General features: G+C 40.4%; 1 protein-coding gene across 2 annotated transcripts in view; it reads right to left on the bottom strand.

Moving 5' to 3' along the window:
- Positions 1 to 6,428, bottom strand: part of det1 (DET1 partner of COP1 E3 ubiquitin ligase) — a 7,503-nt gene extending 1,075 nt beyond the window's left edge. Inside the window, exons 1-8 of one of the 2 annotated variants that reach the window (XM_007553202.2) lie at positions 6,210 to 6,427; positions 4,555 to 4,887; positions 3,793 to 4,059; positions 3,510 to 3,722; positions 2,322 to 2,545; positions 2,094 to 2,223; positions 1,509 to 1,699; positions 412 to 603 (exon numbers count right to left, since the gene is read on the bottom strand). In XM_007553202.2, the coding sequence (XP_007553264.1) occupies positions 412 to 603; positions 1,509 to 1,699; positions 2,094 to 2,223; positions 2,322 to 2,545; positions 3,510 to 3,722; positions 3,793 to 4,059; positions 4,555 to 4,803 (1,466 nt within the window). In that variant the 5' untranslated portion in view covers positions 4,804 to 4,887; positions 6,210 to 6,427. Of the gene's footprint in view, positions 1 to 411; positions 604 to 1,435; positions 1,700 to 2,093; positions 2,224 to 2,321; positions 2,546 to 3,509; positions 3,723 to 3,792; positions 4,060 to 4,554; positions 4,888 to 6,209 lie in introns of those variants that run through there. The other variant, XM_016672080.1, reaches the window with a different exon arrangement.
- Between the last annotated feature and the right edge of the window lie 7,990 nt (positions 6,429 to 14,418).

Below are 14,418 nucleotides of genomic sequence, written 5' to 3' on the forward strand. Positions count from 1 at the left end.
TATTTCTTTATTAAATGTTTTTAATCTATTGTTTCATTTGCTTGTTCTATTATAATTTTTGTAGATTTAGTTTTATTAAAAATGCATTTCAGTCTATTATTTTTTAATTATTTATTTATGTTTTTTACTTATATATTAAACATTAGAGTCGGTTGATGAATGAAAGACGTGGTGGAAACAAGCAGCAGAAGGATTGACTGTTAATCTGAAAGGAGCAAAGCTGCATCTCTGCACTTTCATCTGAGCAAACGATAAGAAGCAAAAGGTAAAAGCAAACCTCTATGATGATTTTAAATGCCATATAAAACCCTAGAAGCTGTTTCAGTTGAAGTCATCTCTATGTAAACCCCATTAGCCTGACTGCAGGGCTGCGCCATCCGGAGGTGTGCGCGCCCTGATTGGAGTGGCTACCTGATGGGGTGGTCTCCGCAGGTCTTGGGCCTCTCCATCACCGACACCCACTTGTCGTCGTAGCTGAAGAGCGACAGGTCGAGGTAAGGGCTGCTGCTGTACGACTGGGCGCTGATAGGCAGCTGACCGAGCAGCCGCCGCACCGCCTCCGTGTGGCCACCATATTTGGCGTTCACTATGGTGTCTTTGAATCTGGGGAGGAAGAACAGGGAAAAATACTTCAGTTCCGCTTTCTTCTGCTTTATTTTTCACTCTAAAGGTGACCCATTATGCTTCCTCGAACAGATTAGGACAGGTCTATGATCTATACAAAACACGCTCATTAAAAATCTTTTTTTTTTTTTTAGTCTGATCAGTTCTGCCTATTTTCAGCTGTTTTAGGGACTTTGTCTCTTTAAATCTAAATAAGCTGCTGCTGGCCATGTCCCCCCAACCCAAAGTTTACACTCACACACAATCACTGCAAACGGATGCAGAACTATACAACTATACATGTTTGAAAAGCAGAAGTGGAGCCTCCTGCACAACCAACAAGAATGCAGCAAGTGGTATCTGGATGGTAAGTCAACAAAATTCTTGTCTTTTCCAGCAGCCATTGTATGGTGACCAAACCAACTAACCAAATGTACTGGAGCTCCATTTGGGTTGCTAGGCGACGGGCTGGGCTTTGCTGCGGTTGCTAGGTAACGGGGCAGTTCCTGCTGATTTGTGACGTTACATTCTGTAAGTTTTTGAAACGACTCGTTTTGCATACACTAAAAAGATATCAACTTATTGCAAAAAAAAAAAAAAAAAAAGACTGGGTGTTTTTTTTTCTTAAAGAGGCAGTATTATGTAAATTTGATGTGTAAAATGTGACTTTTTAATCCCTTTAAGTCCCTTTAAGCTCAAGCGAAGCTTTTCCTCCCATAAAGGGTTTTGTCACCAGAATGGGTGAAATTCAATCAGATCTCCGGTTAGCTGAACAGGTTAACGGCCTGGATCTCCTTCCTGTTTCTGCTCAACTCCCCCCGGGCGTCTCTACCTCGTCCTAACGTCTCTCGGTGAAACATCCTGTCCATTCGGACCACGGCGGCAGAGCAGCGGCGGAGTGGTACCTTCTCTGGACCTGGCGGGCGAAGTTGTTGGAGGAGGCGGAGCAGGGGAACTGGACAGCCTGGCTGTGCAGCGTGGCGTTCCTGAACAGGTCACAGAAGTTCTCAAACAGCTCCAGCAGCTGGTCCGACGTGTTCTCAAACACGGCCAGAACCTCCGTGGACACCATGTTGTACACCACGAAGAACGATGGCTGGCAGGGAGACCAGGGGTCAAAGGTTAACACAGCGCAAAAGGCTCAGAGAAAAACATAAGAAGAAAAACTTTCTGTTCCATCCATCCATCCATCCATCCATCCATCCATCCATCCATCCATCCATCCATCCAATCAATCAATCAATCAAAGAAAAAAACTGTTGAAAACAAAGTGAGAAGGTTTGATTAAATTTCTCCATTTGTTTTTTCTGCTCAGACTCCATTTAAATGAACTGTGGATTAATTAAATCCTTCTGTTCCTGCGACAAGTGAAGCTTAGGACTGAGCAGAATCCATTGGACAATTGTTTCCTTGGAAACCTGGCAGGGGGAAATTCTCATCCGATGAAACCGGGGCATCGGGACAAAGAGCGGCGGGGGAGGAATGCATACCTGCGACGGGTCGGTGACTCTGAGCGTCACCACGTCTTCGCTGGTGTACTTGATGAAGAGGTGATGCTCGTCCAGCAGCTGCATCTTCCACATCCGGAGCCGCCTGAGCTGATCGAAGAACTGGAAAAACCTGACGGAACGACTCGGATCAGAACCTAACAAGCCTCAGACACATTCAACTAAAAAAAATCAACTAAGAATGGGAGCTTTGTGAATCGGCGTTGTCACCTCCTCTTGGCGGTGGCGCTGCCGTCCTGCTCGGCTCGCCGCCACAGGTACACCAGCAGCCTGTGCTTCAGGGAGTTGATGGTTTTGTCTGTGTAGAGCCGTGGGAAGCCGGTCTGGCTCTCCGCTTGAGCTTCTGCGTAAACCGCCGACAGCGTCAGCAGGTCATCCTCGTAACAGAAGCGCCCGATCGTCCTCACGTCCAGAAACGTCCCGTCTGGCGTCACCTGAGGACAGAAGAAGAGACAAAAGGCAGCAGGTGATCATGTGTTTAAATATCTACAAAAACATTAAATGTTTTGTGTAAAGAAAAATACATATTTTTAATAAAACTGGACCATCCATCACTCGTAATGCAACACCATTTCAGTTAGTTGAGTCGACCATCAAATCACATAGGACTAGACACTCAGTAAAGACAGGATGTCCAGAAGAAACTTGGAGGAATTAAAGAAAAGATGCATCATACTTTATATCTTCTTACCCCAGACCACTAGGGGGAGTCTGGAGTACATAAGTAAATATTTTCCTTGGTCTCCATAATTCTGGTTGTTCTCTAAAGAACCTCAGGCCTTCAGAGAATATCTGGATTAATACTCAGAGAACATTAAACCCAAAGACGTTTACTACTGAGTTGACATTAGAAAACAAAGTTGAACTGGTTTATATTCAGGGTAATGTTAATAAATGGGGTAAAGTTAAATGCATGTTGCACTTTTCAGATTTCTTTTGCTTCGCATTTCAATGTTTGTTTTAAATTTCTCAGATAACAAACCAGAAAGATAAGTCCAGATAAGCTGCACTGATGCCTGAACAATCTGAAAAACTTTGCAAATCATTAAGGAATTTAAATGCATGCCGCACTTTTCAGATTTTTTTAGCTTCAGTTCACAACGCTTTTTTAAACGACCCATTTCTCAGCTAAATAAATCTGAAAAATTAGTTCAGATGAGCTGCACCACTTTCTAAAATATCTGAATTACTTTGCAGATCATCTAGGACTTTACATGCACTTTTCAGATTCATTTTTTGTTTGTTTCGGTTCACATTGCTTATTGTAAACGACACATTTACCACCTAAGCAAGCCAGAATAATTAGCCCAGTTTAGTTGCCCTGCTGCCTAAACCATCTGAAAACTGTTGCTGATCCCCTAGTGAAGGATTTAACCCCTTAGGGGACGACCTGCTCACCTGAAAGACGTGGATGGTCTGCTGTTGGACCGACAGCACGGCCAGGATGTTCCTGTAGAGGTAGAGGCCCTGGTTGTGAGACAGGATGATCTTATCACACTTGAAGGACCTGGTGTCGCACAGCCTGCCGGTGTGCAGGTCAATGATGTGCAGGGAGTAATCCTCCAGTGGAGACCGCGGGTTGGGAGTCACTGACTCGTTGTTGCGATACACCTGTTGGAACGTTGGCTATAAATAAAACCTCCGGACTTGGCTGCTTTTCGCTCAAACCGGAGCTCATTACCTCGAAGAAGTACGGCGGCGGATCGTCGGGGACGTAGACGGCAGAGCCGACGATGACGTATCTGCAGTCGTCGGTGAAGAGGCTGCACTCACGGTTCAGGTGCTCTCCGTTCGAAGCCACGTTGGTGACGTGGAGCAGCGAGAAGAAGCGCTGGAAGAGGCGGCTGCGGATGTTGAGGGAGCACTGGTCATTGGCAGTGGACAGAGTCTCTCCTTCCTGGCCTCTCAGCAGGTCCTGAGCTGCCTGGCAGCCTTGGTATTCATAAATCTGAAAGAGAATAGCAACCAAATTCAGCTCAGAGCTAAAACTAACTAAAACATACTGAAGTCATAGATATAACATCCTTTGTTTTTGTTTTTATACGCTACAAAAACATAAAATTTTACCAAGTATTTTTGGTCTAGTTTCTAGTGCAAATATCTTATTACACTTGAATTAACATAAAACTAACTTAGAAGTAACAGTTCAGCAAGATAAGGGAGCTTGTTTTAAGTCAATAATCCTTAATATTGTTTTTTTTTTAAAAATCACTAGTTCCACTGGAAGATTAATTTCCTTACAACATGGGGAAAAATAGAACTGTAAATATACATATTTATTATATTTATAACTTTATACTCGACAATTATGGCATTTTATTTTATTAACTTGATTTTAATCATAGCTGTTTTGTCTTTTTTGAGTACCAACAGATTTTTGATGCAGGAGTACAACGACAAATAAAGCTAAAATGGTTGAAACGATTCAGGATTCTCCTCTTACCTCCAGCGACGTCTGGTCCGAGGAGAAGGCGATGAAGTAGCGTCCATCCGGTGAGAACTTCCTGAGGAAGCAGGGTGGCTTCTCCACGTTCACCACGGTGAAGTTTGGGAACAGGTTCTGGTGAAAGCAGCGAACCCGGTACCAGTGGGCCCCGGGTCGACCGGAGCAGACCCTTCGCTTCTCCAGGCGGTAGACGACGTTCTGGTTCTGGATCCGCCTGGGCTTCAGGGTCAGGACGTCCTCTTCCATGGTGGCAATCAGAGAACCGTTTCAAACGTCGCTACGTTAGACGGGTGATCAGGTAAGAAAAATGAGTTAGCATTGTCCCGTCTGCTGTGGAAGGACAGAAGAGGAACAATAAGAACCGGTGATGCTGCTACGAAGGAGGCCAACAAACCTGACCCAGTTACACCAGTTCTGTAAGAAATGAGACAAAATTAGGTATGAACCGATCCACTTTTTCAAGTCTGATACCGATATCTAAGGTTTAGCATTGGCCAATACGATCCGATACAGAAAAACAGTTCTGAAGATGTTTCCTTTTTTTTTAAAAAACCCAGACATAACTACGCTGAATTACAAATTTATTTGATAACTGCACTATTGCCGCATGCTTGAATACACCAATAGCATCACGAGCTTGTTCAAAGATGTAAGACAACTTTAATTTATTCAGTCAGGGCAACTAGGAGAATAACAGCTAATGTAATGTAAATAATAAAATCTAACAAAAAAAACAATAGATTGAATACCTTGGTGAAACATAAACTGCAACAAACCTTCTTTCAAATAGTTCAGAAAGTGCAATTAGGGATTCTAAATATAATGTAAATTAAATAATAAAACATGATGTTGCTTAGAGCTCAAAGTATAGAATTAGACTGAATAGATCTGCCCTTATGGATGGGGAACATTGTCACTTACCTGATCAAGAATTTTTTTCAATATCGGGACCGATGCAGATATTAATCGGTGCATTTTGTTGCTAAAATGTCAGAAAACTATGGCGAGTCACACTTTCAACAGAGTTTCTAAGTACTGAGAAAATGTAAATTAAGTTTAAAAAAAGAAACAATAAAACAATTCTGTCTTTATTTTGGTATTAGAAAAAAATAATTTGTCAGAAGACAAAGATTTTTTTATGTTATCTTCAAATATCTGAAACATACCTAAAAACAAACAAACAAACAAAACAAACAAAAGAAATATAAAATAAAAACAGTCAAAACACAGAGAGACACAGAGTGAAGCAAATAGTGAATGAAACAAATATGTGACTCTTCCATCAACAGCAGAACGTCTTTGGTTAAATTAATGAAACTCAGAATATAAATGCATGTTTTAGACCAAATGGTGCAATAAAAACTACTTTATTATAGGCCTTTCTGACTAAAAGAGATGTAAACCCTTTCATGAGCTAAAAGAAACAAAGCTGGCTAAATGTGAAGGGCTGCAGCTCCTCTTTGTAATTCATTTGTCATTAAAGCTAAATATTACCCCTAAAATCTCAGCATAAACATAATACTTCTCTAATTTGACATAAATACCAATTAATTTACAATCTAATGTCTGCCTGAGTGAACTGACTTGCTGTCTGTTCCCCCAAGTTCATGAATTTTAGCAGAAAATGAGGCTTAACTTCGATAAAAGCTTACCGTTAATGAGTCAATTTCAAGATCTTCGGCATCTCACTCCACTTAAACTGAGACATCCGGCGTCATTTATATCATAAAATCCCAAACTAAGTGCAAAGGTAGCGCTTATGAACCATATTTCCTCAAACAGTCCGAGAAAATCTAGAGCTTTTGCTCTGTTTGTTGTTAAGGAAGCGGACAGGAAACGAAGAAGACGACTGCGGGTCACAGCGCCACCACCTATGCTACAGACAGAAAGTGGTATTACAGTTTCTCATCGAAAGTGAATTCAAACGGTCAGATTTATTAGATAAAATTGTGGGCACAAACAAAAGCTTGATTTTCAAGCACTCCTAGCGTACGGAATTAAAGTATAATAATATAAACTTTACAGGGTGGAAAAAAGGGTAAAGAGAAAAATAAAAATATATATATTTGCAACCATTTTTTTGGATCCAGGATTAGTTGAACATGTTGGCCTAAATATATTCCAATTTTCCTATAACCTAAAAATCGATTTGTGATATGCCAAAACTTATAATTACTTCAAAAATGTATATCTTTTGCTATATTTTTCACCCTTGGACGTCGCCATTTTTTCACTGATGGGTTGATGATGCATAATGGTCCATTCTGTTCTGGACTCTGCAGAGTAAACACAGGAAGGCTAACTTTAGAATAGTTTGTTTATCATATTGCCTTTGACTGGTGTAATTTTAGATAATGCCACACTGTGTCACTATCATAAAAATAAAAATGTAGGTGAATCTGCATAATTTCCCATATGAAAGAAAGGAGAGCGCAGTGGGAGAGCCGGAGTGGAACACAACATCGGAAGAACCTAATCTGTACCTGGGACATTTCACCAGAACATTTGTAGCAGGATAAATGGCTCATGGACCGCTAAAATCCAATGTCACTCCATTGTTATGTAAATTTTGCAAAGCAAGAGATTGCATAGACATAATATAAGAGTCTTATATTATGTCTATGAGAGATTGCGCCCACTGTCTTCTTCAGAGGTTGTCATGTTGTTTCCTTCAGTAGATTTTGTTGCAGCGCCCCCACAGGCAAGGACGGGAACAGTTTTCTCAAAGGGTTTGGTTTCTTTGAGTCAGTGCAGTGAGAAAGAGAACCGCAGCAGCTGAAAATATAACAAATGTTAAAACTTTGGTTCCCAACCGAACCAAATCTATCAGATGGAAAACAAGCGTTAAGCATCTGACTGTTCTGATATTAAAACGCTCCATGTTCCCAACTTCATTTGACGTTTTACTTTCCATGTAAATTAATCCAAACTGAATTTTGTGTTGAAATTCCCAATATTTTACATATATTTAATGTAAAAACAAGAGCAACTAATGAATTATGAGCCTCTGGGGATCACAGTGCACTGAACATAAATGAGATTCAATTTTCAGGAAAAACCTCATTGTGGCCAAAAAAAGAGAGAAAAAAAATGTAGGGCAAATTTACACCTGCTGATCTCACTGAGATGCCAATTTGCTGATCAGGTTGGGGGGGCATGGAGGTTAGCAGGTGAGGAGCACGAGTGCCCCAGAAAACATTCAATATGATTATAATTGCTTTGCGTAAAATTGGCAGAAAAAGAAAAAGGGAGAGAAAAAAAGGAAAAAAATCAGAAATAAACAACAGACCTTCGGCTGCAGTACCTGGAGTGTATATGACAGGCTGGTTTGTTTAGCGTAATTTATTTAACTGATTTGTTTATAACAGCATGCAGCATATGCGACCCCGAGGCGACCTGCGTTTTGCTCCCCATAATGGCAGATAATTAAATTACGATTATCCTCTTTCTGTGGAGCATGTTCTCACAGGCAGGGAACATCTCCGCAAAAGAAAGGAGACACAAAAAAAAGAAAAAAGTTCATCGGTCTTGGACAGGCGCTAATGGTTCTTAGCGCAATTATCTCTGACCGAAGAGTCTCGATTAAATGTCGTAATTTTCCGTAAAAGCACATGTATCGGGCATAAAAGGCGAGCTTGAAAAGAAAAATGAAGAAATGAATGAAGAGAAGAATGTGAAATTATCCACTTTAAAAATCTAATGGCATTTTCCTTTTCATCTGCGGCTGATTAAACCTTTGCCTCAACACGTGGACGAGCGAGCCTCCATGCTTGCATTCAGGCGTGCACAGGCGTTAGCAGCGCAGGTGGTCTGCATGCACATGTGCAGGTGTGTGTGTGAGTGTGTGTGTGTTGCACAGGGTGAGAACCACGCACTATCCTGCGGCTGTTCTGCGGTTATTGTCCCTCTAATAAGCCGCTCAGCACGCCGGACGCTCGCCTTAGCTTTTAGCATCAGCCTGTGAAGAACAGAGTTACATCTGAGTGTTTCTGAGCACTTTTTTCAAAAAGACACAGTCGCTTTTTTAGATATTATTTTCCTCCTTGAGGGCTTTTCACAACCCAAAATGCATGCTGTCCATTCTTGCTGCCCCTGTTCACACCTCTTTCGCAGGTGAAACACATTTTGCTCTTGACTGCACGCTCTCAGGTCCAAGCACCCTTTCCTGCAAAATGGAGACGCTGGAAAACTTTTAAGTTCCTTTCAGCGGCTCAGAGGGAAGAAATGCAGGAAGGCCATGTTTTAAAAGTTTAAAGGAGAAAGGCCAGAGCGCTTTGGAAAAGTGAATAATGGAGTTGAACATAGAACAAGCTCCTGAATTGCAGTGATTATCATCATTATAAATTTTTTTTGTTGTAAAAGAGCATTTGCATTAAGAATATAGCGTGAAGCTCCTATATAGAAAAAGGGCACTTAGAAAAGGTTATTCTAAGCTTGGGAAGCAAATCGAGACGCATTGTTTTACCACTTCCTCTCTTCCCCCATCTTTTCATCGCAGACAGTTCTGTTTGGCATTTAACAAAAGCTTTTAACTTTTCCATCCAGCGTAATTTCAGAGCACAATAGGACGTTTTTAGACTGTAACTTTCCAATCCGTATGCACCTGAACTTTTCATGTCTTTTTGTGACAGTGGAAGATTTCAGCTTTTTACAGAGAAATTACTGTGATCGCAAATGCATTATGGTCCGGCAGCCTCTTGCAGAAGAAGGGACCACAGGGGGCTGAGGGGGGGGACGGGAAGATGCAGCTTTTTGTGTTTCAGCCGTGCACGGACCAGAGCCGGAAGAGGTCCGGAAACCTCTAAAGTACGCTTTTATTTCCTGTCCTTCTCTGCAGGTCAGTGAATTAGAGGACAGGACTGGAGCAGGGCAACTGGAATTTTTTATTATAGTAATTTGCTCAAATAAATGCAACCCCCAAAAGTCACAAGCCACTTTGGTTGAAAGGGTGTAGTCTCTGATTTGTACAACGTTCTTCTGTCCAGAGACTGTCCTGCAATATTTTTTAGGTTACATCTTCACTGGAGATGAAAATGTAAAGTAAAAAATCTATTTTTGGTCTGTTCTGATGCATCTATTGTAGATGTATTAAGTTGTAAGTAGAATGAACAACCACAAAAAATAAAAATAAAAAATCTGATTTCACCGAAAAATAGGAATTGAGCATCAAGACCTGCTGAGTGATCATAGCCTCTAATTCACCATGCCATTTGGTGTTTAAAGGTGACCTAGTTAGGATAATGAAAATAAAAAACATGCTCATTAAATTTTTTCACTAAATCTCAGAACATGAGATTTCACTTCCTCAGTTCTTCTTATTTTTAGCTCCTCTCAGATTGAACTGTTTTAGGGCGTCTTGTCACTTTTATGCAAATAAGCTGCTGTTGGCCACGCCCCTCAACTCAACGTTTTCACTTCATACACGAAAATAGCTGCAAACAAATACACAATTGTGCAACTGCGCTGGAGCTTGACCTCCGTTTGGGTTGCTAGGTAACGGGCTGGGCTCAACTGAGGTTGCTGAGCCCAGCAACAACCCCAGCTATGTTGCTATGTAACCCCTCAGCTGGGGTTGCTATGTAACGGGCTGGGATCAGATGGGGTTGCTAGGTAACGGGCTGGGCTCAGCTGGGGTCGCTATGTATCGGGCTGGGCTCAGATAGGGTTGCTAGGTAATGGGCTGGGCTCAACTGAGGTTGCTAAGTAACGGGCTGGGCTCAGATAGGGTTGCTAGGTAAGGGGCTGGGCTCAGATAGGGTTGCTAGGTAATGGGCTGGGCTCAACTGAGGTTGCTAAGTAACGGGCTGGGCTCAGATAGGGTTGCTAGGTAACGGGCTGGGCTCAGATAGGGTTGCTAGGTAATGGGCTGGGCTCAACTGAAGTTGCTAAGTAACGGGCTGGGCTCAGATAGGGTTGCTAGGTAACGGGCTGGGCTCAGATAGGGTTGCTAGGTAACGGGCTGAGTTCAGATAGGGTTGCTAGGTAACAGGACAGTACTCATTCAGGAGGTTTTTGAAACGACTTGTTTTCAGACAGACACAAAAAAACAACAAAAAAAAACATTAACTTATTGCTGTAAAACATTTTTAACCACATCAACTGTTTTTAGAAACAGTAGAGACTCAGATGGAAGTACAAAAACATGAAGTTTCAACAAATAACATAAACAAACAAACAAAAATGGGTTTTTTTTATTTTACATTGTGTTTGACACAAAGGAATTCAATTAAAATATAAACTAATGATGCTTGAATCCAAAAATTTGCTTATTAGCTTCTGATTTAATTAGAACTTTATTTTGAAAGTGTATAGACACAATGGTCTATACATTGTATCTATACACTTTGTATAGACACAATACCTCTATATTATAATATTTAGAGGTAATCATCAAAACTCAAAACGGAAAAGCTTCACAGGGTTTGTATCTGATGTGATTTGTAGTCTCTTTTCAATCTAATTTAAAGTAGCGAGTTTGAAAAAAATATAAAATATAAATTATAACAATTTGAAATTTCCCTTTATTGTCTTGTGGCATCCTGAAACACGCGTTGGAGGGGTCCATTCCTGGAATAAAACACAAATCAGCCAATTAGACAAAGTTGACTTTCTGTCAAAGTCTGAAGAAATTCACACATTGAAACAAACGCAACTCTAATTTAGACACAATCATATAATTACAGGAGCCCACTGATGTATAATGTCTAATAATGTGCTCTTTGTGTCCTGGCTGACTGTGTGGGGGTGTTATAGGGAATATATCAGTCACTGTAAAGGTAATATAAAAAGCACATTAATGAGAATAAATCAACTTTTCTGCGCTGCGACTGAAAAACTGCAACCCTGGAATAAAATTCACCTAAAATTTCCTCTATTTTCCAGTAAATTCAACACATTTTGAAAATATCCTGGAGAACAGGAACTGCATCTTCCCAATTCTGCTGCTGATTTATTAAAAAATGAAAAGAAAAAAAACCCATCTGCGCATTTTCAGCAAAGCATCATTAATTTCAGCTTCTCTCTCTCAATTAACCGCCTGTGTTCCTCCTGCCGTCTGTTATTTAGTTTAGCTGAAAATAAATTCTCCGTCTCTGGAAACTGTGAATATATATATATGTTTTTCTTCGTCTGTGCGATTGGTTTTAATGGAGGGCTCCTGCTAAATGTTAAACATTTTCAGTATCAATTACATTCTGGTGAGGCATAAGTTTAGTGAAATTACAGCTGCAATCTGTTTTTACTTTTTGTTGTTTTTAATTTTAATATCAACATATTTAATTTTGTATTCATGTTATTGGTGAACAGAGAATCTACATCATGCAGTTGTGAATACACAGTCACACTGTGGCCTCAATAAGTAAACAATGATATAAAACCATTGCACCTAAATTATAAACAATTCACCGGCTGTCTCATAACTTCCTTCTGAATTGTGCACCTGCTTGTACTTAATCAAATGCTTCAGGGTTTTGATGTTGATCTGGAGCATAAATCTCCACTGGACACCGGAATCACAAGCCAAAGTTTTGAAATCAGGGAACATTTCTCCAAGTAAAGTGATCAGAAGTCAGCAAGACAAACTGAATTGTGATTGGTTGATGTAGTTTCCTCCACAACGTTCTCTTTGCATAAAATTATTTATGCAAAGAGAAAGTTATTTATTTCACATTTTTCCATAAGTGAACTGGTACTTTTTCTTCAACATTAAGTAATTATCAACTGAAAACAAGCTCCTATGTCTTACTAAAGAAGTTAGTTTTGTCCTATTTCAAGTGAGACATTTGCACCAGAAACTTGACTAAAAATAATTGCTAAAATTGTGTTTTTGCAGTGTTTCTATAAAGAATGTGAACTATATTTATGAAAAGAGCTAGAAATTGCACAATTAACGAAATATTTTTGTCAAAAGGACACTCGTCCTCGTTGTCTCTGCATGTCGTTGCGCCGCTGACCCCCTTCGTGCATTTCCACGTTTTAACATAATGGGAATAAAAACAGAGGTGGTGGCATTTACAGGCGTATTTCTGTGTTTGTGTGCAGAACGAACAGCAGACATTAGGCCGCGATCACGCTTCGGGTCCACTTCTCTCTGCGGGGTCAAACTTTCCGCTCCACTCAGGTGAGGCGCATGAAATAAAAAGAAAAAAAAATCATGACAATTATTTTGCCATTTTTGCCAAAAGTAAAAGAGACCATGCTTAAAGGAAGGGCTTTTTAAAAGAGGTCACCTGAACTTGCCTTGCTACCCTCTCACTTTCCCAATTCAGTGAGGGGCGAATGGTCTTGGTGGGGGACTGAGCGGCTCTGCACATTACAGCCGAGTCTCAGCAGCCAGAGCCAAAGCAGCCCTGTAATTTCTGCCATTTGACAGTGTGAGCTCAAAAGCAGAGTGATGGCCACTTTTCCGTTATTATTCCCTTGGCAGAGTGCTCGCTGAAGGAAACAACCACGCTTTAAGAACACGTCCATCAGCCACTGGCAGTATTTGGAACTGGTATTTGTAAAAAGTAACTCTGACATGTTGTATCGTTAACTTTGAAAAGCGAGTGATGTTGCACATGTTACAGTATATAATATCCCGCCCTCCATCTGTCCCCCTCGCCTCATGCATTATATGGCAGCAGCTGCTGTTTAAAATTCTCCCAAGCTGAATTTTGTGTTTTATTCCTGAGGTCTGTGATTGACGAACAGGAGGCAGAAACTTCTCTTGTATTGAAGATGTAGGATGTTTCTAATCAGCTGAAGGTGCTCATTGAGAACATTAGGACGTTTACCAGAGAAGTTCATTTTCTTTCACGTCTCTCATCTATTATTTCCATGGTCATGTTACCCTTTTCCAGTGGTGGCAACTGCTAACTAAAAAGTTAGCTATGCTAACCACAAAACGATAGTTCCACTAAGACTGAAGTGCTACTCTAACATCGCATTTAGTGGAAGCTAATGCAAAAGCAATACTTCAATATGGCATTTAGCAGAAGCTAATGCTAAACCATGCTGAATGTGCCACTGCATGATTTATCTTGAAAGAACAATTTGTACCGTTAGCTTGTTTAAGCATGTACGTACCTTACCTTACAGTCCTTAGTTCAAAATATAATTTTCTACTGATTTGTCCGGAACAGAGCAGTGACCAGCACAAATCATAAACATTAGCTCCACTACCATTAACACTGACATGCTCCTCCAACATGACATTGGTTTGGAAAATAGGTCCTTTTATAGAAAGTAATATTTTGGTTAATGTAAATAATTACATTACTTTGTAGATCTACACTTTATATTCTCATGCATTGTGGATACAGAATAAACTTGACAAGGCTTTCAAACCAACTCATATGTGATATTTGCATTTATCTGTTTGACCTCACTGGTTGTTTGTTCATAAGTGTTGCATTCCTCTGCATACCTCATTCTTCAGTTGTATGTTGTAAAATAAAGTTTAAAAAAAACAAAAACAAATAAAAAACAAGAGAATGTGAAGAGAAGAAATGGAACTGTTGAACAGTCTTCAAAATAAGAGAATGAAAATAATGTCTATCTACTTGAACTCTTAGCCAGAACTTCAACAAAGGTTTCAAACTTTATTCAACTGAAAGATCATGAAACAGCCAAGTAAATTAAATTTATGTTAGCAAAATCGCTAACGTGCTAACCAAAAAAATTAGCTCTGCTATTAATGCATTAGCACAGAGGTTCCCAAACTGTGGGGCGCGCCCCCTAGGGGGGGCGCCTTGTCATTGCAGGGGGGCGCGGGAAGCCGTCTGGATGAAAAAAAACAAAACAAAACATGAACACTGTATGCGCTGGGTTTTTACCTTAGAATGGCCAACTCTCTGCTATTCCTATGTCAATTTGATACAG

Source organism: Poecilia formosa, unplaced genomic scaffold (assembly GCF_000485575.1).
Source record: "Poecilia formosa unplaced genomic scaffold, Poecilia_formosa-5.1.2 Scaffold55, whole genome shotgun sequence".
NCBI classification, from domain to species: Eukaryota; Metazoa; Chordata; class Actinopteri; order Cyprinodontiformes; family Poeciliidae; genus Poecilia; species Poecilia formosa.